The sequence below is a fragment of the Anopheles coustani genome, chromosome 2 (genome assembly GCF_943734705.1).
Source record: "Anopheles coustani chromosome 2, idAnoCousDA_361_x.2, whole genome shotgun sequence".
Taxonomy (NCBI): Eukaryota; Metazoa; Arthropoda; class Insecta; order Diptera; family Culicidae; genus Anopheles; species Anopheles coustani.
This window is the reverse complement of record NC_071289.1, coordinates 23946873-23974153: the sequence shown is the minus strand read 5'-3', so window position 1 is coordinate 23974153 and position 27281 is coordinate 23946873. Positions and strand designations below refer to the sequence as shown.

Here is a 27281-nt window from a genome sequence, read left to right as displayed (position 1 = left end):
CCGTGGCGCGTTGGCCTAACAACGTACACGTACACGTCCTGTCGCACCGGATGGCGCATTCAATTCCTGAGAAGCGAACGGCAACAAGGGCCACGGGCCGGGCTGGGCGAAATAGCGAAATTCCTCGACGGCCAGCGCCACACCCAAACCAAACAAAACAAAAAAAAAAAAAACACCACCATCTGATGCGGGTGTTTTCGAAGGCAAAGGCACACACACACGCCTCGAATGTATCGACACCGGGAAGAGATCGTCCCGCCGGCCTTGTTTCGGAAGTTCATTGCAACTCTTTCGAGCCGCTGCGAATCGCAACAACGTGTCACCCACGGCCCCTCTTATTTCAATTCGGGGGACAAGATTTATTGAAAATTCTTTTCCCTTGCTGAACCACACGGGGCGCAACCGAATGCGGGAAGAAAGCTGACGGAGAAACTCCCTGCGGACAAGCCACACAATCCGAGGTTTTGGCATGGGACGTGTGTTCTTCCTGCACTTTCCCGCACTTTGGAACTTCCGTTGATCGAGTTCATGTCAGCGGCAGCGATCGGAGGCAATCCGCACGGAAACGTGTGCGACATATTTTCGCCAGATTCCATGGATTGTAACTTGCTCGAACCTAATTTTATTCCTTTGAGGCTTCAGAGCTAGATTGAATAATTATTACTGCGGGTTCAATCCCACGAGGAGCTAATAATTATGCGCTGATTCGTGACAGTAGGATTTATCTTTTATCAGTTTAGTTTGTAACGATGGAATCACCAAAAATGGTGAGGTAAATCACTAGTGTTTTCCATGTTTACAAATAAATAAATTGAAGGAAAAACACAGTGGACAGTATAAAAGCTTAAGCCAAACATTCTCGTGGAAAATGTGAGCCAATAGATGTTTGAAATATGAAGGTTTAAACATATTGTAACTCACTAGAATGTGTACCGAAGTTGGAATTATCCAATCCAATTAATTTTGGAATTATCGAAACCATTAAATGCACTGAAAGGCAAAGCAACATTTTTGTTAAAACAATCGATCGACAATCAGAGATTAGTAATTTAAATTGTCCTTCGATATGGGTGATAAAGAGAAACTAACGATAGAAAGTAAAAATATGAGGCAAAAGTAAGCAAACTGATGTTAAAAGATAACGTTGCTTGACGATCATTATGAAGAGGAAAATATTTGTATTCTCAAAATGAGCATACAAAGAATGCTTCTAGTTGACTACTCGAAGTATATTCTTAATTACTTTACACATTTGTATTTAAGGATGAGCTGCGCAATAAGATTTTCCGTCAAATTGGATTGTTCGTACTATTTCTATTGAGGAGGTGTAGCTCATAAAATTAGTTTTAGACTACCTATCTTTTAAAACCAAAAAAACCAAAAAAACAAAACCAAATTCAAAATACGTACGGCTACTTGAATGCATTCAAGTTCTAGAACTTTTTCATTTAATAAGGTGCAGCTCGACGAATTTGTCTCAAACTAATCATCTATAAATGAAAACAAAACAAAGTACAAAAGACGTACCGAAACTGGACTGCATTGAAATCATTACTTGTATTAACAGAGAAACCTAACATAAAAGACGTAATTTAACTAAATCGAATACTTGTCTGTGGTTCTGTATTGTCTTACACAACATTTTAAATTCTACTGACACCAACTAGTATCACGATATTAAGATTCTAAAACATGTTTATCTAGAACATTATTATAGCAGATTATATGAGTCGCTGCTAAGGAACTAGAACAACTTATGAAAAAGCATTACCAGGCACATGCCATACGGTATTGCTATGTTCAATGTGCAGTACGTTTTGTTGCCATTGAATATCGTAAAGAGCTGCTAGCCATCAGCTAACACTTCCATTCATTGTGTTTTTTCTTCACTTCCCCACGTTTTCAGTTTTGTTTTATTCCGCAGCACACTTTTACCTTCCCCTCCACCGTCCCGGATCGCCTTTTCAAACATCATAAAACACGTGAGAGGAAGTTATGATCGTTAGGGGCTGTGAAATTTCATTTTCCTGACCAATTTTTTTTTTTCGTTTTCTATTTTATGCCCCAAACCCACACCACTCCTCCGGCGTTACGGCTGTTCGGCCCTCCTCAACTCAGAGCAATCGCGTCACACAAAAATCCATAAAACAACGATGCTGCTGGTTGGTTCTTTACGACCTGACTACACGCTCCATCGATCGTAACGGCCGTAACGTTTCTTTGCCGCCCGACACCCACCCTTACCCCGAATTTCCACCTCCCTTCAGCTCTTCCAGTTACCCACTCCCTGGTTAGCGCACAATAAAAGATGCAAGTGACGTTTTCATTTAGACGAAACGACCGATCGGCGCGGAAAACAACGCGTGCAAACCCGGAAAATGGGGGAAATCAATTGAAACACATTACGCAACTTAGGGCCAAACTTTTTCGTCGCTGTTCGATGGTTTTTTTAGCAGTTCGATTCGTTTCGTACACAGAAAAATGCTAAATTAAATTACAACATTCATTGGAAAGCTAGAAATGCGGGGTTGAAATAGTTTAAGCTCCACCACAACGAAGAGAGATGTGTATCCTTCAACGACAAAAATGAAAACTTCTATTATCTTGCCCATCCCACGGTGGGTGCAGGAGGGATTAGAATCCAGCCAAGGCAACAGCGTGCAAAGGGCAAGCTTGAATGATTAGAATCAACTGCCATACCGTAACTACAGTTGTTAATCCCATCGAGCGGAGTAACTCCGGTTGCTGTGCAGTGCAAGTGCATCTTTGCTCTCTGAGGACGTCGATCTGCACCAGTCGTGACACGGCTTGCAATCATGCTGATTGCCTCTAATCTCGCTGAGAAGCCGTCGCCAAGACCCATTCAACCCGTTCCGTATGCCTCCGCACGGATCCGACTCCAAAAAGGGTTACATAACGTGCCGCCCGCCCTACATCATCCACACAAACAAAGTAGCTGCACTAAAACCACCCCCCTTCTCCCCGTGGAAGGAGGAAAAATCCCAGGGAAGGGAAAAATCTTTTACCAGTGTACAGATTGCCGAGCGCCCAATCCTTGAGCATGCAGAGCGGGCAAACATCTGCGTGCGTGTTAGTTCGGTGGGGAATGGGGTGGATGGGTGGTTTAACTGCAACTGCACCACCCCACTGGGCGCGGACCACCGATGCAATCAACGCTCGGTCGTCCGCTCGGTCGGATGCCGACAAACGCTGTCGGGATTGTAATGAGTTTGAGAGCGCGGCGAACGGATAATGAATGGCATCTTTGTCCTTCAACCCGGAGCTTCCACACATACGCAGCTTTGGCAGACGCGCTTTCGTCGTGTTCCACACAGTTGTCACACGGTCGTAAAGCCCGCGATAGCATCGCCGGTTCGTGCTATCTTGCGAGGACAGGTCGTGCAAGACGTACGTGCGAGATTCGTAAGACAGACCATGATGATGGGGCTGTGTGCAGAGTTGCGCCGTGCAAGGGGAACTCACAGAACTTCCTTTTCACTCGCAAAAACACGCCCGACCGGAGCACGGAACACCCGGGGGTGCAAGTGCGGTCGGGGACCAACTTTTCCCCGAGGTGATTATGTATTTTTCAGCGAATAAATATAAATCTTCAGACCTTCGCCAGTCTGGCGTGCTGGGCGAGTAACGTGGTGGGACCGGTTCACCACCGAGAGATGAAACCAAGGCGAGGATTTTCGGGCCGACCAGCACAATCTTGCATCCACCTTCGGTGTCCTTCGGTGCTGCGGTATGTCCCGGGGCCGGTCGTCGGGTTGCGCCAGACCCGGGGCGCACTTCTTTGTCGAGATAATTTAAACAATTTAAACTTTTCAACTATTCGAGCGTGGGAGTCGGTGCACAACCACCACCCACCTCAGAAACATGCCACCACCCTAAGCCCTTCGATCTCTTTCCTACCGCTGCCTAGAGTGGTGCCACTTATTTTCTTCAAGCCACGAGAAATGCAGCACTGCTTGCGGGCTGCACCGGGCGATGCCGAAAGCGGTATTGTTGTGGAACGGGCTGGAAGACATGCCGGACGACGCACCAAGAAAACCCAACGGCTGCAATTCTCAACGGCCGGATGCAACTGTGAGCTTTTTCCGAGAAGAATCCGAACACCAGACAATCAGTCAGTCAGCCGAGTTAGAGTTCAGTGGGCGAAATGTTGCCTACTGGCAATGCGATAAGAGGGTTCAGCAAGCCATAGGAAAATACACGCCGACGTGCTTGGACAGAAATCAATCGAGGTTCTTTAGCGATTAAAAAAAAATACTGCAATCGTATTCGATGGAAACTTTTTTTTGTGAGGGGTTTGAGGAAACCCTGTCAGGAAGCGGGAAAATGTAAACACACTTTTCCTTGCTGCAGAAAATGGTTGTTCGGTAGGGTAAATACCGATTTGTAGAATTTGCTGATGGTATCCTTCGAAACTTGGTTAAGTGTACTCATTACTCGGAAAGTGTTTTCCTTGTCGAATGCATTGCACAAATAGATGCATTGAGGCGTTAATAAATGAAATAGATGTATTCCCGGAAACAGATATTGATTTTTAAACAACAAAGAACAATTCAAATCAAACTTTTTGTTCATATAGAGTAAATAAAGTATTTTAAAATCCATTGAGCATACATACATCATCTTGAACTATTTTGCCAGTGGGAAAACCAATTGAAAATTTAGAATAAACGATATATCAATCGTTTGTATCAATCAATCGTTGTAGCGCCGGTTAGAAAATCGGCCCATGAGCGCCGGAGCTCACCACCTCGACGGCGTGGGTTCGAATCCCAACCGAGACCGGACCCTCCCCTGTACGAGAGGACTGACTATCCACGTACAACAGGGAAACAAGTCTCGTAAGCCCTTAATGGGCAGGCATGACCAACAACAAGGTCGTTACGCCAAGAAGAAGAAGAAGATATATCAATCATCTTCAGAAATGAATATGTGTTGCAAAATACTCGCAAATATGTTTAATTTTACCCAACGCAGGATTTCGATAAAAGTAATCGCGTATGATTTGAATGTGTATACACATTAGTAAGGGTAAATGAATCAACATAACTAAATAATTTACCAATAAAAAAAACAAATCTCTTCTTTTCGAGCCTATTTCGTTACTGTAGAACTATTTAAAATAGTTTAGCGCGACTTTTCAAATTAGGAACAAGAGCATTTTTTTCAAGTATCTATATCCCCTACTTTCATAATGTCCCAGCAGATTTCATAAAAAAACTGTATTGAAGCTTGCAGATTCCAATCAATTTTAGAATAGAAAAAACTATCAAAGATTAGAAATTTCATATCATATTCTGCATTTCATATTGTGGATAAAGAAACTTACTTTTAACAATAGCATAGAAAAGAAGAAAGATATAAAATAGCACAATTTGTCAATCAAAACGGAACAATTTGATTTTAAAAATGATTGAATTAATCCGATAACTCAAAACTATTTCTTCCAGCTTCAAAATACGAAACTTTAAATCAAACTATTCTGGGACTACACAACAAAAGCTTTGTTTCTTCTTCACTTCGTCCCGAACGACAAAGGAACATTTTTAGGTAATTTTGAAACCGTATTCTTGCGCGGGGAAATATTTTTACAACACTAGTCTGTTGAACCATGTCATTTTCTTAATCTTGACAACATTTTATTTCGTTGTTGGACATGTTAACCAAGCGATTGATCGAAGCGATCGGATGGTGTTTTGGATGCTATATTTTTTCTTTGCTTAACGAGAGTTTTAGTTGAGTTTATGATGAAGAATTTAGAAGTTTAGTTCATGTGTGACTGAGAATGGAAATATATTCCTTAGGGGGAGCATATTGGCCCATGTTTTACGACATATTCAGACTAATCGTAACAAGATCACATCAGTTTCTCCTAGATTTTAATTGGAAATGTTCTCCGCCTAGGGTTACTTTGTATTACATCATTTCCCATCGAAGCTACGCTTGGGCAACCCCAATCGTTTCCAACCCCCTCCACCCTACACGATACTTACTCGTTGTGCGGAATGTCCTCGTCCGGATCGGCACCGACCGGGGCGGGATCGAGCGCCAGCAGCACACACAACAGCACCAGCAGCGATCCGGTAAGCAGATGGCGTCGCCTCCACCGACACCACCGACCCTGGGGTGGCTCCACCATTTGGAAGCAGCCCGCCACCTTCTGGCGTCGCGCGTCCCGCTCAAGCACGGTCCACACCGTGATTTCCCCGCCACTTGCCGGGTCACTCGCCGCCGCAGGAACGAGTTTCGCGTGAAGTTTGGCACTGTCGTTCCGGTTACCCCTATATGGTTTATGGTTTATTTATCTTTAGCTTTACGACTCGACACGAACGAACCGACCGCGCACGGATGACGGGGTGGTCTCAACGCAGACACACACACAGACCCGCCCGCGAAAACGCACGCACACACACATGAACACCGTCACCTTCGCGTTGTAGCTCGATGTTTGGATGTGACACCGTCTTGGCCTCGAGACCTCCGAGCAACTCCGAGCCCTCAGCAATATAGCGTACGTATGCACAGATTTACACAAGATCACTCACCCGGACACACATATACACACACACGTTGGGCCCTCACACGGGACACAAACGGGAAATTCATCCTTACCGAGGCGCTGCTATTGCTAGCGAACTGCAAACAAATCTGAACGAAACAGCACGGAAAAGGACGACGTCGTTTCGGACGTGCGGTTGTTTATCAATAAAACATTCAATTTAAATATAAATTACAACCTCCCATCACACTTGACACGCACACACACACACACACGCTCGAATGGGGCATAATATTTTACAGCACTCGCTTCTGTTGGGAGTTTTCCATTTTTCCTCCTCGTTTCCACCGTTATTGCGTCCAATATTGATGATACTTCGCGTTCGCTAATGTTAACAGTACTAAACCTGGGGCATTGTTTTACTTTTGCACAGAACGTCGTGGATTTTCACCCTTCTCGAAACACGCATCGATTTGCAGTAACGAACAAAAAAAAACATTAATACAAAAATAGGACAATCATCAACAACACTCCGAAAAACGCCTTCGTCCAGAGTTTCGCTTAGGAAAGTGATGTAAAAACGGGAAAAGACATCGCGATAGCGCAACGTAGGAGCGAACCAGTTGTAGCTCAGCGCAGAGCAGCGATAGGACTCTCCGGGAGCTGCAGCTGCAACTCCACACGGTGCACACAAACCCAAGCACGCACACACACACACACACACATACACCCACAAACATACACCAGCCAACAAGCGAAGCGACTGCACTTGCACCTTGCAACTGCCCCTGCCTTGGTACGGTTTTGGCGATGTTCGATGGCAACTTTTGTTTCCTTTACTCTCTTATTGTTTCACTTCATCGGCACACATACACACACACACACACCAAGGATACCTCAGTGGTACGTAATACCCCCTTTCCTGCACGATGCAACAAATTCCGCTGCCGACAATTCTACGAGCAGTCGTACCGTGGCCACGAACGAACGAACGGAAAGGTCCCTGGGGCAGGTGTTTCCCTATAACCGTAAGAGCACGTGGTGCGTGGGAGGGACACGCGGTCGATTTCGTGGCCAGCCGTAGCCGGTGGGCGGGCGGATAGCCGAACTGCACACCCGCAAATCCATCGATTCACCTTTTCACACACGCACGCATGACCTTGTGGGAGCTTCTCGGGCGCGATTTCCCATGTGCATACGATTGCATGTGTATAAACGGATGTGTGTATGTGGGTAGTTGCAAAATGCACCTTGCAGTTGGCTGTTTTTTCACTACTTTGTACTGCGAAATTTCTTTCGCAAAAAATGTTCCAAATCAGTATTCCACAAACCAATGTTGAAAAGAAACATGAAACATAATACAATTTCAAGATTACATAAGAAAAGAGAAAGAAAGCAAAAAAGCGAAGAATAAAAATATTAAATTGTTTAAATTATTAAAACTCTTTACCGAACCTATCAACATGGTCACCAATTGACGAAAAGGGAAAGCTCAAATGAGATAATTTTGCAAAGCTTCAAGCTATGCCTGTTTGATAATTGAATAAACCTTCCCTTCCTTGAGGAATTGAAGGAGTCTTGAAAATTTTATATGAATGCAAAATTATTCTTTTAATTTGTTCATAAAAACTACTAATGGTCCGTTATTGTATCGAAATTATTTTCAACCACAAGCTTGGTACATAATGAAGGTCATTTGGTACATAATGAAGTAATTTTTTACACTTTTTTTACACTTATGGTTATTTCTGATAGACCGAATGTATTGTAAATTATTTCTTTCTTCGCCCATCGATACGAGTATGACTATCGAGTATAACTATCTGTTTTTTTTCTTTTTATCCCTTCCTTTCTCTATCACACATTCCACTGTTTGATCCTTTTGTACTAACAATTTTCGTACGTGTTTGTTTTTTACTCCTCTTACCTCCAAAAGAAAAAGGATTGCGTTAGCCTTTTTTTAAGTCATCGTAAAACCATTATCCTGTTAGTAGAGTTGGTAAAAAAAACTAACCTTCTTAGCAAACCCCTTTGCAATTCCCTCCCAGACAGCACGATGAGCAGAAAGGGCATCGGATGCAGCTCGTTACACATACACACACACACACACACACACATACGCACAGACGCCTGCCCAGTTACTACTACTGGATACTACTCTCCGGTCGCGTAGTAGTAGCGCAATAGTACTCTCTACAACTGCTCATCACACACACACACACACACGCACAGTCACACATACACACTCATGCGCCAATCATCTGCACATCAGAGTTAGGAGAAAAGACTCCGCAGGAAGGAAAAGTGCTGGCACATTAAACGGGTGCATTTTAGATGCAACGACATGAATAGCGAATTAAAACCGATCCCAATTTTGGACAGCGACAGGATGGTTTCACTTACATTGTACCATCTTGTGCAATACGTGTGCGTGTGTGTGTGTGTGGGTGTGTGTAGAATCGCCGAGCAGGAAAATTCGCAGGTCACATGCTTCAAGGCCAACCAAGATTCGGCTCTCGCGTCGTGCAAGTGCAACGCCAGCGGATGCGTTGCTACAATCTTCCACTGTTACCCCTTCTTCGATCAATGCAACCCTTGTTCGTAATGGGAAAGGACGAAAAAAAGGTAAAAGAAGAATGATCTAATTTTACGAAAACTATGACTAAGCAGGGTTCAAAGAAGCTAAAAATTGAGGAAAAAAACGTTTGAAAAGCTAAAACGACGCGGGGGATGACATTGCACTCATAAATGCCCCTATCCACGGGCCGGTACGGGGGTTGCAAATGAAGGAAAAGGAGTTGGGTTGGTGTCCAGTTTCATCCTATTCCGATGGGCCACAGTAGCACATGCTCTCGACACTGGCGCGCGCTTCCACGCTCTCGCACATACACGCACGCGTGCCACCGTAGAGCCTAAAGGAGAGGGCCGGCCTGGGGGGAGGAAGGAACGGAAGGTGGTTGTAAAGGGCGAAAGGAACCCCGAACCCCGGCCCCCGTCAACCTAATCGAGTTAGTGTAATCACCACCGCAATCGGTGCAAATCGAAATGGAAACGATTTTTCGGTTCGGCTGAGAAGCAAACGAGCGTTTGTTTCTTCTCCGCATTTTTTTCCCACGGCTGCTTAAACAACTTTCCCGTCGGTTCGGTTTTTCCTTTCTCCAGCAGTTTTCTTCCATTTGGTTTTTGTTTTTAGAGAGAGCTTTCCACAGAAGGCACTGCACACTTGGCTGAAGTGGGCAACCAAAAGAATCCTTCCTAGTTATGCACTATAGATATAAATTAACACAATCATCACACCAAACACGCACACACACACACACCTACAGCAAACACACACGTCTGCTGCACATTAAATCAATTTGAAGGAGCATTTTTCCGACTAAATCCTTCACCGCACCCCTTCTTGTCCTGCGGAGGAAGGACTCTTTCTTACGCCACACCGGAACCGAATCGCAAGGTTGTCTTCTTCCCGAGTGGAAGGCAGACATTTTGCAGCCCACCCCATGGTTCGCCCATTTTTACACACGCACATACAAACCGAGATACCACCGACTGCTACGACCGAATTTCCCGTTGTCTCGTGTATGATTTCGGTTTCTTTTCGTCGGGTTATTTTTTCGCGTGCGCTCTATGTTTTCTTTGTTGCTCGAGTCCTTCGGGAAAAGTTTGAATGTACCTATTTTGGTGTGGTAGGTTTTGTGGGATCCTATTTTCCTAGGTGTGTTTTGGCTGCGAAAATCTATCGCCAACCGCTTGCTAAAACGGGCAGAAAAGCCCACCGCCGATATCCGAAAATCTGGTTTGGCCGGAGTTGCGTTTTCGGCAAGCGGACGTACGCCAGGCGATACTACCGAAGGCGATGTGAAGCGCGCGTATTCCTCGGTGCTGCTTTTCGCTGCGAGCGAAGGAATCCTTTTTCCGCCCTTTTTCTTCTCTCCAGCAGCGTCCCCACTCTCCCCGTGTGCGTGTGTGTGTGTGTGTGCGTCTCTTCTCTTGGACTTTTTCGGTTTTGTGCGAGTCAACCGACAAGAAGTAGAGCGCAGGCGCGTCAACCACACCGTGCCAAGCCTTCTCCCCACGGCCACCCCCAATTATTATGGCAACACACATGCACACACATACACACCCACCAAGCCACATACACTGTTCGCTCCTTTCCCCGACAGATCAAAGCGCGTTCAATGGATGGATTTTTCACGTGAAAAATCACACGGCACTCGACGCGAAACGAACGTTTGTGATAAATTTTCACTTCCACCGAACACAACGTCGAGTACTGGCCCACCAGTGGCTGATGGTGAACTACTTCACACTTACTTTTACTAATGGTAAGGATAACGAAACGGTGTGCCTACTTCGATGCTCTCTTGTCACAAGCGCCGCCGTAATGCATCTGCTGAGGCTTCGGGCTACCTTCTTAATGGGCTGTCAGGCATTTTCCGCCCCGCGATTGGACGGATGGGCGAAGGGAAGGAAACGAAAGGACGAGGCCCGACACTGACACTAATCGATCGATGAAAGGCTCCAAAAAGGCTCGCCCGCCGTCAGAAGGAAAACCCCCCTCGGTGGGCACAAAAGGTTCGAAACAAATCCTTTTCGTATAGGAAGTTTTCTGAAGGGAGTTTCCCTCCGAAACGACTGTGGTTCAAACTGCCCAGTGAAGGATAGTGCTATCAGTTCAATGCCAGAAATGTAGAATACGACAAATTCAAGTAAAACTTCATCGACTTCGTGCTCAAACTTCTCAAACCAAATAAATGATTTAACTATTTTTCTACTTTCGCTAATCGTAGTCCTCTTTTTATTAAAAAAATTTTACTTATAAACAAAATTGCTTGTTTGGCAACCAATAGGATCCCAAACAAATAAAAATCGTTGGCAACGAAGACCGCAACATAGCGACAGATGATTAAAACGCTAAAACACTAAATACAAACATTTGTTGTTCAGTATTAGAATCCAAAAGCAGTAAGTTTTAATGTAGCACTAGCTTACACCTCATTTTCTCTTCAAAAACGTCGAAGCTTTAGCATTTTACAAATATTTGGGCGGTCAAATTGGCTCATCAAAACATTCGGCCGTGGTCCAACAGTAATGTATTTTAAGATTAAGAACCATACGCGACAGCCCTCCTCCTTAGCAACGAAGTAAGATTCCATAGCAACAAAGTAATACTTCATAGCAACAGCTGAATCATTCCATAACAACACCAGCATCTTCTTCAGGAACAGAACAGCATTGATTTCAGCATATTGGCAACGGAAAAGGGGCATTCGTCAAATTTTATAGCAACGGAGAACAGGAAAATATCGAACATTCCACGCGATTTTATTTCAAATAAGAATAATTGGAGCTTTTTATACAATCTACCATTTCCGGAAAAAGTTTCTCGTCCACTGCCATGAAAGGATTAATAATGCTCAATATAATGCTCATCAGAAAAGAGAGGAGGAAACCAGGAAGAATTGTTGGCCATCAGAAAACTGAAAGAGGCTCTTCGACAAGATAGATTGATAAGCCTATAAATCGTACGATAAAACTTTTTGATTTAGGCCAAGAATGCATATTTTTACAACTTCAATGAATGAACTCAAAATGATTAACTTTAATAAACTAATTAAAATGATACAAAGGAAAAAATGAACGTTTTAGTATAAGAAATTTCAGCTGAATGCTAATGCCGTTTAAAAGAAAGCAATGAATATGATTAAGTACACCCCCTTTTTAAGAAAGTGTGTTGCGCATCATTTAATACTACTGCTTTCTAATCTTTCTACGCAAATATTCATCTTGAAATAGACTGGAGCCATTTTTGTACGGCTTAATTGTTTTATTTAATTTATCGTCGTTTTCGAATCCATTCACTTACCAAGCAACAAACGCAGTTATGTTTGATGTCCGTTAGTTTAACAAACCGGATTTTCCTATCTGCAGGATCGAACACTCTTTGCGGACAAAACATAACGTCGGCCACCTTGCATTACAGGTAGAGCGAGGCCGCGAAAACAATGTCACGCTTCAGCAACCGGATCGCTTCGGAGAACTTGTTCTCCAAGTCCGTGTTACCGATCGTCTTGGACGCTTGCACCATTTGGCGCAGCAGCTCCTCCAGCCGGCGCATGCAGCGAATGATGGACCCTTCGAAAATGTCCGTCATCTTGCACAGCTGCGAGAATGAGGCCCCCTTGCACCAGGACAGCACCACGTCCATCAGGAATGGTTTGAACGAGTCCACGTACCGCTCCTCGTCCACATCCACCTTGCACTCGTTCGACACCTTCGCTATCCGGCGTGCCAGGTCCTGCATTTGGCGCAGCGGACCCGACAGCTCCTCGGTGGCCGCCGGTACTTCCGAGCTCTTCTCGTCGCACACGAAGCAGCTGAGCAGAGAGCACGACTGGGCGGGGCTGAGGTCGGTGAACGTACCATTGAAGATCATCTCCGTGATGAGCAGTTCCTCGGCGCAGCTTAGTTCGCACGCCACGCGTCCCTTGAACTCGATCACGTCGGCCGCCGTGCAGTAACCGAGTCGGCGCAGCACACGCTTCCGGTGCTTCAGTTCGCTCATGTGCAGCAGACTACGGGCTTCCCGGAGCGCATTCTTTTCTGCCCGCAGCTCCTTCTCCAACTCCACCTTGCTCATGTACTTGCTGTACATTTGATCGAGCTCGGGTGCTTCGTGCAGCGGGTGACCGAACAGACGCTTCTCGAACTTGTCGATCATTTCGACGATTTCCTGGAAGTCCTTTTCCCTGATGTGCATGTCGGCGATCGGATTGAGCAGTGGTGGGCCCTGCGGGAAACGCTTCTTGACCTCCTCGATCGTCTTCAGTACGGAACGCCGATTGTCCGCCGGCCGAAGATCGTTTGGATAGTACACCCGCAGTGTGCTGATGCGCGTGACAAGCTTGTGCAGCACCGGGACCACCTCCACCGAGCCACGTTTTCCCGGCGGACAGGGCCGTGGGACGCCGTCTCGCTCGAAGCCATCGGCAACGTGCAGCAGCACGTCGATAATGACCTTCTGCTCCGTCTTGAGCGGGTTCTGCTTGACGTCGGCATTCTCCTTCTTGAAGTTCACGATGATACCCCACTCGAACTCGCCAGTATCCGACTGAATCTTGATCATCCGGCCGGGCTGCAGGAACGGTACCAGGTACATCGGGCGCGTAATGTACTCCCGGAACTGCTTCCCGAGCGTATCGAGCTGCTCCCGGATGTGGTGATACGAAACGATCGACTGCTCGTCCCGAATGTGAATACCCAACAGCTGCCGCTGCTTCTGCTGCACGCGCTTGTAGATCTCCGGAATGGACGATTGATTCTGGAACTGGAAGAACGACCGCTCGAGCATGTACTCCGGGTTGATCTCTTCCACGCGCAGCAAGTTCAGCACCATATTGTACGTCAGGTGGAAGGCAGAATTGATCGGATCCGCCCGGCCCTGCACGATCTCCTTCCCCACCGTGGGTGAAACCGCCTCGTCGATCATCAGTATCACGATACCCTTATCGTCGAGGCCTCGCCGACCGGCACGACCAGACATCTGGATGTACTCTCCGGACGTCACCCACCGGAAGTCTTTTCCATCGAACTTACGTGGCCCCGTAAACAGTACCGTACGGGCGGGCATGTTCAGCCCCATCGCGAACGTTTCCGTCGCAAACAGCGCCTTGATCAGTCCCTCGCCGAACAGGATTTCGATCGTTTCCTTGAGAATAGGCAGCAACCCTCCGTGATGGATACCGATGCCACGGCGCAACAGTGGAAGGACGTTCTCCACCTGCGGCAGCTGGCGATCCTCCTCCGTCAGCACGTCCATCGCATTGTTGAACACCTCGTCCACCAGCTTCTTCTCCGTGGTCGAGTTAAAGTCCAGCTTGGCCATTTGCATCGCAAATATCTCGCAATCTTTTTTGCTGAACGAAAAGATGATCACCGGCGCAAAGTTACGCTCCATGATCATTTTCACGATCTTGAAGATGTTCGTCTCACCCGCATTGGACGCCTTCAGGCCACCCTTCCTGCCTTTTTGGTCACCTTTCGCTGCCTCGCCGGCCGTTTGCAGTACGCCCATTGCCGTATTGAAGTTATCCTCCTTGAACTGGCCCTTCTCATCCACCACCAAATGGATGCCGTCGCCACCGACCGGGAAGAGATAGTGCTGCAGCGGCGTTGGCCGATAGTCGGTGTACACTACGTGGCACGGTTGTTTGTGTAGGTGGCACACCCACTCGGCGAACTGGCGCGCGTTCGGGATGGTGGCCGACAGGAACACGTAGTGCACGTTATCCGGTAGCAGAATGAGTGTTTCCTCCCACACCACACCACGCTCCTTGTCACGCATGTAATGAATTTCGTCAAAAATTACCCAGCCCACCTCGCGCATAATCTCCGACCCACGGTACAGCATATTACGCAGGATTTCCGTGGTCATAATCAAACACGACGCGGTCGGATTGATCGTCACATCACCAGTCACCAAGCCGACGTCTTTGAACTCCTCGTGGAACTCGCGATACTTCTGGTTAGAAAGAGCCTTGATCGGTGTCGTGTAGATGACACGCTGTTTTTCCGCGAGTGACTTCGCAATGGCATACTCCGCCACCACCGTCTTACCGGCAGATGTGTGAGCGGACACGAGCACCGACTGATTGTTTTCGATGCACAGGATCGCTTCCTTCTGGAACGGATCTAACACGAAGGGGTACTCCTTGGCCGGTTTACCCGCCGAAGGTACCAAAGGCATATATTTTTGATCCGGATACACAGCGACCTCGTGCGTGCACGCTTCGGGCGACTGGATCGTGTGAACCTTAATGCGGCTCTCAATATTATCCAAACTGAAGGAAACGATACAAAGAGGATTAAAAAGCGTGCCCTCGGGTATCATTACGGCGTCACTTACTTGATATCATCCAGAAGAGACTCAACCTTCTCTACCGGTACAGGAGGTTCATCATCGCTGTCCAAACTGTTCAAAGAGCGAAACGAATTTGCTTACTTATCATAAATTCATACCAAGTGCGTACGATTACTTACACTATATCTGTTGTTGTAGAGTTTGACTTAACCTTTTTAGACGTGGAGTCCACCAAATTTGCTGTTTCACCACCTTCTAAACTTCTCTTTGCCTTACGGGACCCTTCGCTGTATGGGGGAAAGGGGAAGAAAAAAGAATCCAAATTATTACAATCCCAATCGCCTAGGACGTGTCCGGATCTTCCGGTCAACGAGCGTACCCGACGAGCTTGCCTTCGCTGGTATCGGTCTCCTTTGGCTTCGCGGACGACGGCGTATTCAGCACTATCGGCACGCCACACTCTTCATCGTCGTCGTTTTCTACCTCGAACACATCGAACAAATCGTTCACGTCCGCCATCCTCGCTTCAGCTCGGTGTAGAAAAATTACAGAACAACGTGGTTTTGCTGATTAGACGCCTCAAAATGGAAAAGTTTACAATTGCCGGGAGAAGGACTGCTTTTGACTTGCTTTTGATATTCACGCGTGTTTTTAACTGTTTTGGGCGCAGTAGTGTTGACACCTACCATTTGCACCTACTAAGTTCGATCAGTTCCAACAATGTTAATCATGAATGTAGTTCCCAAAATTCCAGGTAATCAGGACTTTTTCGAAAGGACCGTTAATATATAATAAATATACAAAAAATAACTGAACAGCAAGAAAATTCTTTATCGAAATTAAATTGGCCCTTACCGTAGAAGCACCATACTTGGCGCGGGTCCAAACTTGGCGCACTTTCTAATATTTTGTTCGATATTAGACTATTTCCAAATCATTTCAGCCTAAAATAGGGAGTTAAATATTTGTTTATGTTTGTACAATACATCCGCATCAAAACATGTTATTGGTTTTTAGTTATTGAATGTATATATAATTAAATGAAAAATTCCATCTCACAAGTGCGCCAATTTTTACTCGCGTTAGCAACGCTGCTAAGGAATGGGTTCAACTGTTTCCAATAATTTATACGCAAAGGAAAAATCATTGAGGATTTTATTTATCAGAAACTGTAAAAAAGTAAGTATTTTCAATGAATCGTGGTTAGATTTGGCGCTTTTTGAGATTATTATGCTAATTTTGAAGTGAACAATTTTGCGCCAAGTTTGGCTCACAGTGTTCCTAATTATTCACCGTGGAGAATATGACTGTTTGCGCTACTAGATATTTTTGAATCATAGAAGGCTTTGATGAATGAGATTATAAAAGTTAGTGATGAGATAGTTTTATTTTCACGAGAGAAGCCAAAGTCCGCTGCAAAAACAGCTAAATTGTTTTTTAAATAGGTGTTGAAAAGTGTTTCTATTGTTTTAAGTTGACTTTTGAATATAGCTGTTGAATTCAATTAACTACATCCATTTTGTTTTAAGTGCGCCAAATTAGGAACACATCGCGCCAAGTAAGGAACATTGCAAAAACCATGCGCCAAGTTAGGAACATAATGTGCCACACAAAGAGTTTCTGAAACTTGAAGAAATAACAATTTAAGAGTTTCTCACTTATTTTTCTTATATTCTATGGTAGTTAGGCTAGCACTGTGCAAAAAATGGTATGATTGGACCGAACATTGATTTTGTTATTCAACTTTTTATGCAGAATTTCCTTAACTGCGCCAAATATGGTACATCTACGGTATCAACTGTAAAATAAATTAAACACTTCCATCTCTAAAAACCACGCATTAGGTTTGATACAGAACGAAACCTTGAAGCGTAAAGTCTAGAAAATAAGCTTGCGTAGTGCTTATTACATAAAATATAGAGTATTTTCTGCAAGGTTATATGGTTTTTTTTTATTTATCACAAAACATAAAATTATCAATTTCTCTTGCATTTTGAATCCCAAAACGCTTCTTAACCGTGAAATTTGACTTCAGGAATGAGTCACATAATCACAGTCTATTTAGGAATTAGTCAAACAAATGTTAATATGAGCACAAGCCATGTAGCACTTGGTCGCGAATTGAACATAAACGATTGAATTCCCACACCACTCGCACCATCCCACCAAAAGTACCCCTGACGTATCCCAGAAATAAAACACATTCATTTTGTTTGTATGACTATTACAACTCCTATCGCAGAGGTGAGTTGTGTTTGCGTTTTGAATTTCTGTTTTGAAATCATTTCTTTAATGCTCTTTATTTATTATTAATCATTATTATTACTTTAGGATGCTAGCTTTTTGTAACGCTTTCTTTGCATTTTGTTTTCTTTTCTTTTGCTTTTCTGCCACAGATGGATTTTACCACATTATCGTGAATGGATTATTTTTTTTTTCTCTTTTAGTTTCTTTTTTTCCAGTGTTTCCATTTGAAGAGTTTTCTTTTTTTCGTGTGGTTTCCATTCGATTGTTTTCATGTTGTGTTTTCTTTCCAGTTTTTTTTTGTTTGTTTTTTTTAGATCCATCTTTTCAATTCATTACTTTTTTTCATCATCAAATCTTATCAAGCCACGATCGCGTGTATCGCGTGACTTTGAACTTACGGGCTATTACAAAGCTTTTGTATACGTATATTGCTGACCAAGCTTGTCTGCATACCCTTCATTTCACCCCGCGGACGGGGTGTAACGATGGGAAGCAGATGAAGACATTGGTCTTACAATTGCTTTACATTGTTTATCCAACCCAGGTTATATGATAGTTTTTTTTTTTTTGTCGTTTGCACAAACTGCCATTCGAACGCTCGACTTCGTTGGTTGTTACGCGTTTTCCATGCCTATTCCGAGTACAAATCGTATTCCTACAACACATCGATTGCTATCTAACACGACTACGCCGTCGTTGAGACAAAAAAGTGGAGAACAAGTACCTTTCCCTACAGCTGATACCAACTCGTGTACTTTCGCTCGGGAGGGGGGTTTTTCAGAATATGCTGCAGTATTTTTGAATGAGTATATGCGAGACTCTTGTGGGTTTTTTAAATCAACGACGCTAGTTTATCGTACCACGCTCTATACCATGGCCTTCACCTTCCATGGGGATCCCAAACAACAACAATCTAGAACCATTCGAAACGTGACAATGGTTTCGAAACAAACTCTCGCAAAACACACGTGCTGCCACGATGGAAGCAAAACTCAAAAGCAAACCAAAATCTTAATCCTTCCACAGCGATAAAATCCTTCCGGTCCACTAAAGCAGACAAAATTAAAAAAAGCTATTAAAAAAGAATAACAAATGCTACAATCCGAGAGCACACCTTACACGCACCGGAGGGTGTCGTGGTGTGTCTGTGACCTCTCCCTAGCTCGGTTGGTTTCCTAATGACATTATAATTTAATTTCTCTGATTCTGGGGCAAAATGTTTACCAATATATCTATTACATGACTAAAATAAATCGTGTACTATAATGCCTTATACAACTCTCATACACCCTTCGCACTCTCTCGGTCTCTTCGACCCGGTTCCACGATTGACGATAGCACATTCGAAGCTTTTCAGCAGCACCGACCAGAAGTAAAGAAAACAAACGGGGCAAAGCTTGTGGTCGGTGCGTGGTAGGCTTTTGAAAGCGGCATTAGAAAACCGTCGCCATCGTCGAGAGTAGCGAAAGAGGGACTACACTAAATTAGGGACTTATCCATCGAAAAAAAAAATACAATAACAATGTAAACGCTTGCAAGTAAAAAACAATCGTGAATTAGTACGGGGGAGGGGGAGGGGGATTTGATTTATCATTTCGCAAGGATTAAAAAAAACACAAACACACCAAAAGCTTCTACTAATCTCCTTCCTTGCGAAAGACGTTCATTTGACTTTCAAGATGTCTCTCTATGTGGCAGGGTGTGTGGGGGTTGAGAGAGTGTTATGTTGTCTGATAGGAAGGGTGTTTTAATTATGTTAAATAGAAAATAAAACCGATTCCCAAACCCGAAGGTTTGCTCCCGCCCCTTTAAAAACCGCGTTCTTACACAGAGGGGGCTGGTATTATCAACGACGCCAGGAACGTTCCGGTTCGATGTCGTCCTCTTCCTCCTCCTCTTCCACCACCAGCGGCATCTCCGATAGGTCGTCCGCCTCGTTCAGGGTCTCCATCGAGGATGAGTGGATGATGTCGGCACCGCCACCACCCGCCGGGCCCGTCGTCGTCCCACCGTCGGCTTTGGACGTCGCGTCGTCATCGGCCGCCACTTGGGTCGTCATCGTTGCGTCATCGCCACTGCTAGAATCAACGAGAGGGGGATTCACCCCCCCGTCCTTACCGTGGTCGGCGGCGGGGATGGCACCAGCGATGGCCGGCGTCGTCGACATCGGGTTGTTCACCGCGGGCACCGCCGCCGTTGTCGTCGTCGTCGTGCACCAGGCGATGGTAAGCGTTTTGTCGTTGTACAGCTTGCCGCGTGCCAGCGCCTTCTCCGCCACCTGGCGCGTGCTGTAGCTGATCGTGAGCGATGGCACCGTATCGTCCAGCTGGTGTTTCGTGATCTCGCCGAAATGCTTGAAGTGTCCGAGCAGCGCCTCGGCGTCGTCCGCCTCAAACCCGGTCACGGCGATCGTCGTCGGACGGCGATCGACACTGGTCGAGCCGGGCGGAGCCAACACTCGCCCTCCAGCGGGACCTCCTTTTCGTCCACCGCCATACGACTGTGCCGCCAACGGTTGCGATCCTCTGGGCGCAACGGGAAGCGGAACACCCGCTGATCCCGATACCACTGCGCCATCCGGTCCGCGGAGGGTGCGCTGCTCCTGCGCAATCATCTCCAGCTCGGCGTCCAGCATCTCCTTCTCGTGCTGTTCCTTCGTCTTGTGCTGATGGTGATGCTTCGGACCATGGTGTGCCGGATGCTGTTGCTGTTGCTGCTGCTGCTGCTGCTGCTGCTGGAGGCTCGCGACCTTCGCCAGACTCTGCGCCTGGTCCTGTTCGATCTCCTTGCGCAGATTGTTGATCTTTACCTGTATCTCGTCCAGCGAGGACTTGAGCTGCGAGCGGCGTGAATCGCTCGCCTCGTACGTCACAATCAGCTCCAGCAGCTTCCTTTGCTCCTTCAGATAGCCATCTAGCAGACCGTACTTGCGCTCGTGGATGCCCTTGTTGAACTGCTCGTGCTTCTTGCGCAGCAGCTCGTTGGCCGCCCGCGTAATCTTGTTACCGACGATGCTACCACCGGTGTTCGCTCCGACCGGTAATCCCGACACGGGATTGACATACTTGTTCGCGTTGTGTCCTTTCGGTGCCGGCTGTTGCTGCTGTTGTTGCGGTGCGAGGTTTTCGTTTCCATTCGCCGAACCAACGGTGGGGCTTCCGTTACCACCCTCCTTCCCAGCATTCGCCACCTGAAGCGTCTTCCCGGCCGGGTCCACCGCGCCGCCGGAGGATGCATTTTTGTTGTTCAAATTGTTGTTAATGCTGTACTGGTTCGGGTACGAGCGACGCAGCGAGTGCTCCGTCTTGGCCGGTGGCGTGATGGCCGGTTGATCACCGCCCGCCGGCGGAATATGCCAGAACACTTTGATGAAGCGATTATTTAACACCGCCTCGGTGCTCCGGTACGCCACGTTCGCTTCTGCGTGCGTCGAAAACGTCACGATAGCCGCCTCCGGATCGCCATCGTAGCGGATCTGGATGTTGATGATCTTGCCGAACTTCGAGAAGTGATCGTTAAGGTGCGAAATTTCGTTCAATCCGCGTGGGATTTTACGTAACTCTAGCGAGCAGTTTTGCTGCGGGTTGTGCGTCGGCATTGAGCCCGGACCACCCGGGCCTCCATGCATACCGCCGGTGACACGCGGCCCGAGCCGATTGCTCATCGCCATCTTGCGTTTGCCACCACCGCCGCCACCCATTCCACCGTGCTGTTGTGGCCCATCCGCTATCGCCACAGCGTCCTCCGGTTCGAAGCGTCGATGCATGTGCTGAGCCGACACGTCACCACCTTTATTCGCGTCCACCACCGGCACGGAGATCAGTTCACGCTGGAGCGGCGTCGCACCGATCGGATTGCCCGGGAAGCCACCACCTGGTGGCACCGGAAATCCGGGTGCAAACCCACGGAAGTTCATCCCCATACCGCCAGGACCGCGCGGACCAAATCCAATTCCACCGCCTCCACCCAACCGTTTCGCCATATTTGGGCGTCCGCCCGGACCGATCGGAGGAAGGTTTGACGGTTTGTTCCACAAACCGGGCGAGTCAGGATTGTACTCTGGCACGACGACCGGATCGCGGATCTGGACCATCAGCGTTGGATTGTTGATGCCCTCCAGCACGACCGGGTCGATACCATGATCCCAGGGACACGTTTCGCCACGCATGCAGTATCCTTTCTCGTCGAAGTCGCGACAACGCTGCCGCTTCGTGGTGGTTGGCGCTCCGGCCGCTAACGCTGCTGACGCCACCACCGGTCCACTCTCGCCGGCGACAGGATTCATTACGAGATCGAGCGAAACGGCCGACGGGGCTGGCACGGGAGCAACCGTCGGTACTACGAGACCGCCTCCGACCGGCACAACCGGCACACCGCCCGTCGTGGGAACGGGACCAAGTGCCGGATTCAATCCTCCCGCCGCTGCCACAGCAACGGCATTCACATCGCTTGGCACCACCGCCACCGCCGCCGCTGCGGCACCACTTCTAGCGCGGTTCGGCGACACGGAACGCGCCATCTTCCGACGATCGGCGTTCGGCGACGGAGAACGACTACGCGAGTGCGACCGAATCTTCTGCGAGCGACTGTTAACGACCGCGGAGGACACTGTGTTACCACCACCACCACTGCTGCTGTTCCCCACGGCATTCGATCCTCCACCTCCGCCTCCTGCTCCGTTGCTGTTGCCACCGGTGCTATTGCGCCGATCGTAAACACCACCACCACTGCTGCTGGCGTGTCCACCCTTGCGATCGTACCTCCGGAAGCCATCGCTGCCACGGACCGGTGGAGACTTGTTCCGGTACGACGACGTATTGCGACCGGACTTGGAGTCGGTACCGCCACCACGGACCCTCGACGACGGAGGTTCGCGGGAACGCGATCGACGGGTTTCGCGAGGACGCTCGAACGAACGCGAACGGGATCGCGATCGACTGCGGGATCGATTCTGCGTTCGGCGGCTACGGCGGGTGTTACTGCTGTTGTTACTACCACTACCTCCGCTGTTACCACCCTCTTTGCTCTACATACATTTGGAAGAAAAGAAAGGAAATAGTATTATTGAACAAAGTGTTGAATTATTGGTGGTGTATTTTATGTTTTACTGAATTTAAAACTATGCGCCATAGCATCTTTCAAAATAATAGACCATTTTTATTCTTGGATCAGCTGAATCCAAAATTGTAAGCAAAGAGTAAACAAAATTTCAAACATTCAGGATTCGAAAAAATCCCAATCAGCACAAACGGAACCTACCGGTTCCTCTAGTGTACAAATTATCATTCCGTTTTCTTGTTACGTAACGTCTAGTATACTTTCGTGTTTGAAAATGCGGTATTTCTTCAGCGGTCACGTTTATGCAAATGTACTTTCTTCGTATAATTTTTTATGACTTCATTGATGAATTTGTGCGCTTGTTAACACAGTCATGCCGGCTCACTTTAGTGCCTACTGAACTTTTTCCCTATGCATACGTGGATAGTCCGTGATCTCGTACAGGGGAGGGGGGATCAGTCTCGCTTGTGATGGCAGGGAACGTCAACAATTTAAATCAACATACGCTAGTTTTATCGATATTTATAGCATTTCACTTAATTCGATTCATTCAAAATTATAATCTTGTGTATAAACTCATACTGTATTTGAAAACGACGAAGTCTAAGACACTACGCTTATCACAAAGTTGTAATATTTTTTTGTTAATTAAATGTTGAAACAACAAACAAGGATTTATTTACATCATTCTGCTTTTGATCATGATTATTTGAAGAAGCAAGAGGTTTAAAATGTATAGAAACGAAAAAATCTAATCAAAACCGGAACCAAGACATATTATCAACCGAAGCATTAAAAGTTGTTTCCGTTACAAAATTGGATTATTGTAACTGTTTTTATAATATTTTTTTACGACTCCTCATGTCTTTATCTTTCAATTGTCTTGAACACACTACATCACAAGGGTTCCAAAATTCACAAACACACGTAGCCATACCGACAACCCCATGTCTAGGGCAAGTAAAACCCGAACTTCTCCGGTACTCTACTTACAACCGTGATCTGTTGCATTAAATGCAACAACTCTCTGCATTGACCGTCAACCATTCTGGGGCCGGAACATACGCTTCCAGAACGAACGACCGAACGCACAAGAAACAACAATGTTGGCCAATGTGCAGTGCCTCACGCACTTTGTTTGCTGATAGTGTAACGACGGGCGCTTGATTGAAACTGGCGTCTTCAAGTGAAACTCGCGCACGAGATGTGCAGGATCGAACACGATCATGCACGAAACAGTGCGCACGTTCACGGCTGCACCGCTTGATCGTAAGGTGAGATGAACCAGCCCGGTACAGGCCCGGCGCACACTCTGAGTAAGTATTCCGCCAGTATAGCGTTGTACCGGGATGTTTGCGCCCACGAAGCGCACTAAACAACGGTCGTAGACCGTGAGAGAAATCTTAAAATAACGCGCAGCGCATGGCCCCGTAGCGGATGCCGAGTTGTGTACGATAATGACGATGACGATGATGACGCTGGGGACTACCACCACGGGCGGGCATGGCGTCGGCATCGATGATGACCATTCACCTCTACCAACACCAGCAGTCCAAAACAAACACCATCTACGCATTGCACCATAAGAAGTTTAAAGCTAATTAAACATTGCTACCCGCTTCGCTTTGGTTGTACTTGAAATGTGTTTGTCGACCAATGTTAGGGCAATTCTGACACGGCCTCCGTGGAACACATGGGACAACGGAGGACGCAATAAAAGAGAAGATTTTTTAGCTAAATGTCTCGAAATAAAAACAAATCATATGATATCAAAATTATGCTCACAGTGTTTTGTCATTTAGAACATTAGGGAAATCGTATGATAATGGTGCTCAGCCAAACTACCAGCGTACACTAGATTTGGAATTATTAATAATTTTAAATTAATTCTCCCGATTTAATTACCAATTTTGAGCATGGAAATGTTTCTTAAATACGATGGCAAAACAAAGGATTTCGACACCAAGGGAATGATTTCCAAATATTTTCCTTTAAAAATTATTGACCTGGAATATTGTTCAGAAAATGATGTTTAAAATGATGTTAAAATCAAATATCTTTGCCATTGAGAAACATTTGTGGATATTACTTTAATACTTTTTAAATAGTTTAACGTAATTTTAATGTTTTTGCGATAATTGTATATATTGTTGTAGATATTAATTTCAATTTTAGATGGTTTTGGATTGTTTTATCCTCAAAAATAGGGCAATTACGACAATTTTTTGGGCCACTGGTAAAAAACACAGAATGATATGGTCAAGTATCGAAAAAACAAGGTTAACTTTAGCATTATAACCAAGGCAATGAATGAGGGAATTATTCGACCGCGGATTATTTGTAAATCTACTGTAATCATACCTGTTATACCCTATTTACTCCAGAGATGTAACAAACAATTTTTTTTTTAAATAATGGGTCTTCTTTAGTGTAAAACCCCTCTATATAAAACTGAAAGCATGAAACAGCCCCACTAGGTTAGCCCCTGCTGAACTGATCATAGACAACTCATGCTAACACAATTTGAAAGCAGCGCCCCGAATGACTATATCCCAGCACGAATTGCATTCGGTTCTATCTAAAATAAATATAAATTGTCCGTACCCAAACGAGACCTCGACTGGAGATACGCCAACCAAACGATTGCAAGTGAACAGCGTTCACCCAAATTATTGGTCCCTCCTCGAATTGGTGTTGGCGTTGATGGAATTGCCCAAGAACATGGGACCGACCGATGGTTCTAGTGTGGTGGTGTCATTTGCTACGTACAATATTTATAGTCGGAGTCAGCGCGCACGAGATAAATTTAGCACCGCGCTACCGCCCGCCATTAGAGAATAAACGGCGCGACTAACACATCGCGTTGGTCATAGCCCGGCGGATGCTTTATTTAGTGTACCATACCATATCGTCACTGAACGATACGTCCGTCCCTCCCCTAACACACTGGTTCGTTCCAGAAACATACCCCGCCCGCTTTCGTCCCGAAATGACTTACATGATCGTCTTTGTTGGAACCTCTGGAGGGTGAATGCAGGCGGGAAGCGGATTTCTGGCTGGTGCTGGTAATGCTGCTTACCGACGCTGTATTGTGGTAGTTCGCGGTGCTGCTGCTGGTGGTACTGCTGCTACTGCTGCTGCCACCGGGTCCCCCGGACCCCGACGTAGTATCACGTCCCTTGGATCCTTGGTGTGAGGACGTCCGGTCACTGCTTGCCGCAGCGGACGAGCCCGTCGTCGAGGACGAATCCTTCCCAGCACGGGAAACACTCTCGTGCAGGGGTGGAGTAAATTCACGCTTCACTCGAACTCGGGAGCTGCTGGTCACTTCCTCGGTGTGGTTAGTGGAACCGGACCCGACTGACGTGCCGGTCACTGCAGCCGTCGTGCTGGTGCTGATGGAGGACGCTTGCGCCACGGTCGCTCCATTACTCGTCGCTACCCCAGCGGCCGGCGCTGCAGACACTGCTGCAGCGGGTGTCTTCAGGTACTCCTCGCTCTTGATCACCTTAAACAGCTGCTCGAGGAACGGCTGCGTCGCGTCGGTCAAGAAAACGTCGAGCTGCTCCTTCATCGACACGATCAAATCCTTCTCCGGTTTGTCCTTCTTCAGGAGAGCGAGCACGTACCGAGCCAAGGCAGCCGGATCGGCATCGCACAGCGGTTCCAGCACCTCCGTGAGCCATAGCTTTAGCGCATCCGTATTGTTGATGTGCATGGCGTCAGACGTGTTTGCCCAACGAAGGCAAGCTTCAGTATCGTTGCCTGCTACAACTGTTCGAAACAGTACGCTTGGTGTTGTTGTCTAACTTTCAACGACGGACGACTGCGATCAGCTGACAGGTTGACACGAAAGTGGTTTTCCGCCGAAATGCACCGCCTAGTTTGACCTTAATCTGAAATGAAAGTAACATATCGATTAGATACATGCGTCTTGTTGATCAAAATACACTACAGGTGATGGCCAGAATAAAATCATTGAAAATGCGCTGCACTAACGTTTTAATTAGAGCTATTCTCTTCATGTCAAACCTAAACATTTCACTTTTATCCACGAAAGTATGTTCCATTCACTTGTTTTAGTACCTACAAGGTAAAATTTTGTAGCAAAACAACTTGGACAAATTCATTTCGAAGAAAAGTTCGACAACGTGTGCTCAATTACCGGATCGATGACCGCCCCAGGAACATACTGCGAGCAGGGGTCATTGGTTTTACCGGTAATTCCGTACAGTCTACCGGGTGGGAGGGAGGGATCAAAGAAAAACATCGAATGAGTTTCGAACAGGAATGAATGAAGTGGTTTTCTTCGAAATTCACTGCATTGCCCTTCTCGCTCACTCCCCGCCCTGCTTCCACCACGACCTTCCCGCTCTTTACCCCATCCATTATTTTCCACGCATACCTGTTTTTCACTTTCAATTTTTACACACCAGATGACTTTGCCCTTCACGTTTACTGCTTCGACGAACACCGTCGGCAGTGCAATTACTGTTTTTCACTATTCTCCTGTGCAAATCTCAACTCAGGTAGCTCTATTTTGAGCCTCAATTTTCCGCACTATTCCGTGCTTCACCATTCGAGAAAAGACTCGAC

At 46.5% G+C, this 27281-nt stretch overlaps 3 protein-coding genes across 3 annotated transcripts in view; all 3 read right to left on the bottom strand.

The window, feature by feature from the left end:
* LOC131264121 (voltage-dependent calcium channel subunit alpha-2/delta-3) overlaps positions 1 to 6157 on the bottom strand; it is a 52404-nt gene extending 46247 nt beyond the window's left edge. The window contains exon 1 of the mRNA XM_058266410.1: positions 6012 to 6157. Within this exon, the coding sequence (XP_058122393.1) occupies positions 6012 to 6157 (146 nt within the window). The remainder of the gene's footprint in view (positions 1 to 6011) is intronic.
* A 6111-nt stretch (positions 6158 to 12268) lies between these two features.
* LOC131265329 (exosome RNA helicase MTR4) lies at positions 12269 to 15964 on the bottom strand. Its single transcript, XM_058267587.1, has 4 exons — positions 15760 to 15964; positions 15560 to 15667; positions 15426 to 15491; positions 12269 to 15360 (listed from the first exon to the last, which is right to left on the bottom strand). The coding sequence occupies exons 1-4, from the start codon at positions 15897 to 15899 to the stop codon at positions 12498 to 12500; spliced, it is 3177 nt and encodes a 1058-aa protein (XP_058123570.1). The 5' UTR covers positions 15900 to 15964; the 3' UTR covers positions 12269 to 12497.
* A 1623-nt stretch (positions 15965 to 17587) lies between these two features.
* On the bottom strand, positions 17588 to 27250 carry LOC131265328 (zinc finger protein swm). The gene is made up of 3 exons (XM_058267586.1): positions 27091 to 27250; positions 25684 to 26581; positions 17588 to 22653 (listed from the first exon to the last, which is right to left on the bottom strand). The coding sequence occupies exons 2-3, from the start codon at positions 26401 to 26403 to the stop codon at positions 19474 to 19476; spliced, it is 3900 nt and encodes a 1299-aa protein (XP_058123569.1). The 5' UTR covers positions 26404 to 26581; positions 27091 to 27250; the 3' UTR covers positions 17588 to 19473.
* Between the last annotated feature and the right edge of the window lie 31 nt (positions 27251 to 27281).